This window comes from Myotis davidii, unplaced genomic scaffold, assembly GCF_000327345.1.
Source record: "Myotis davidii unplaced genomic scaffold, ASM32734v1 scaffold1073, whole genome shotgun sequence".
Lineage (NCBI taxonomy): Eukaryota > Metazoa > Chordata > Mammalia > Chiroptera > Vespertilionidae > Myotis > Myotis davidii.
Window position 1 is genome coordinate 638209 of NW_006285113.1, and position 306 is coordinate 638514.

At 68.6% G+C, this 306-nt stretch overlaps 1 protein-coding gene across 1 annotated transcript in view; it reads right to left on the bottom strand.

Moving 5' to 3' along the window:
- Window positions 1-306, bottom strand: part of SPDEF (SAM pointed domain containing ETS transcription factor) — a 19759-nt gene that overhangs the window by 2884 nt on the left and 16569 nt on the right. Inside the window, exons 5-6 of the mRNA XM_006755606.2 lie at window positions 220-267; window positions 1-100 (exon numbers count right to left, since the gene is read on the bottom strand). The exon at window positions 1-100 is cut by the window's left edge and continues 26 nt beyond it. Coding sequence (XP_006755669.1) covers window positions 1-100; window positions 220-267 — 148 coding nt within the window. The remainder of the gene's footprint in view (window positions 101-219; window positions 268-306) is intronic.

The following is a 306-nucleotide window of genomic DNA, read 5'->3' on the forward strand; positions in this document are numbered from 1 at the left end:
TTCAGCAGCAGCTCCTTGAGGAACTGCCACAGGTGGACGGGGTGCCCCGAGCAGGACGAGTCCACTTCGCTGTCCGTCCAGCTCTCCTCGCTGGTCGAGGCTGGGCGGCCAGGGAGGGTGGTGGTGAGTGGGGACCTGCGGCCACCCCTGCTTCCCTGGCGTCCCCCCCTCTCAACCTCAGACCACAGAGCCCGGCCCTCCCTGCCCGGCCCTGCTCACCACAGAAGTGGACAGCCCCAGCGGAGGTCCTCTCTTTCATCCAGGCCGCTGTAGGACAGGGAGAGGAGGCTGGGGCCCAGGAGAGGC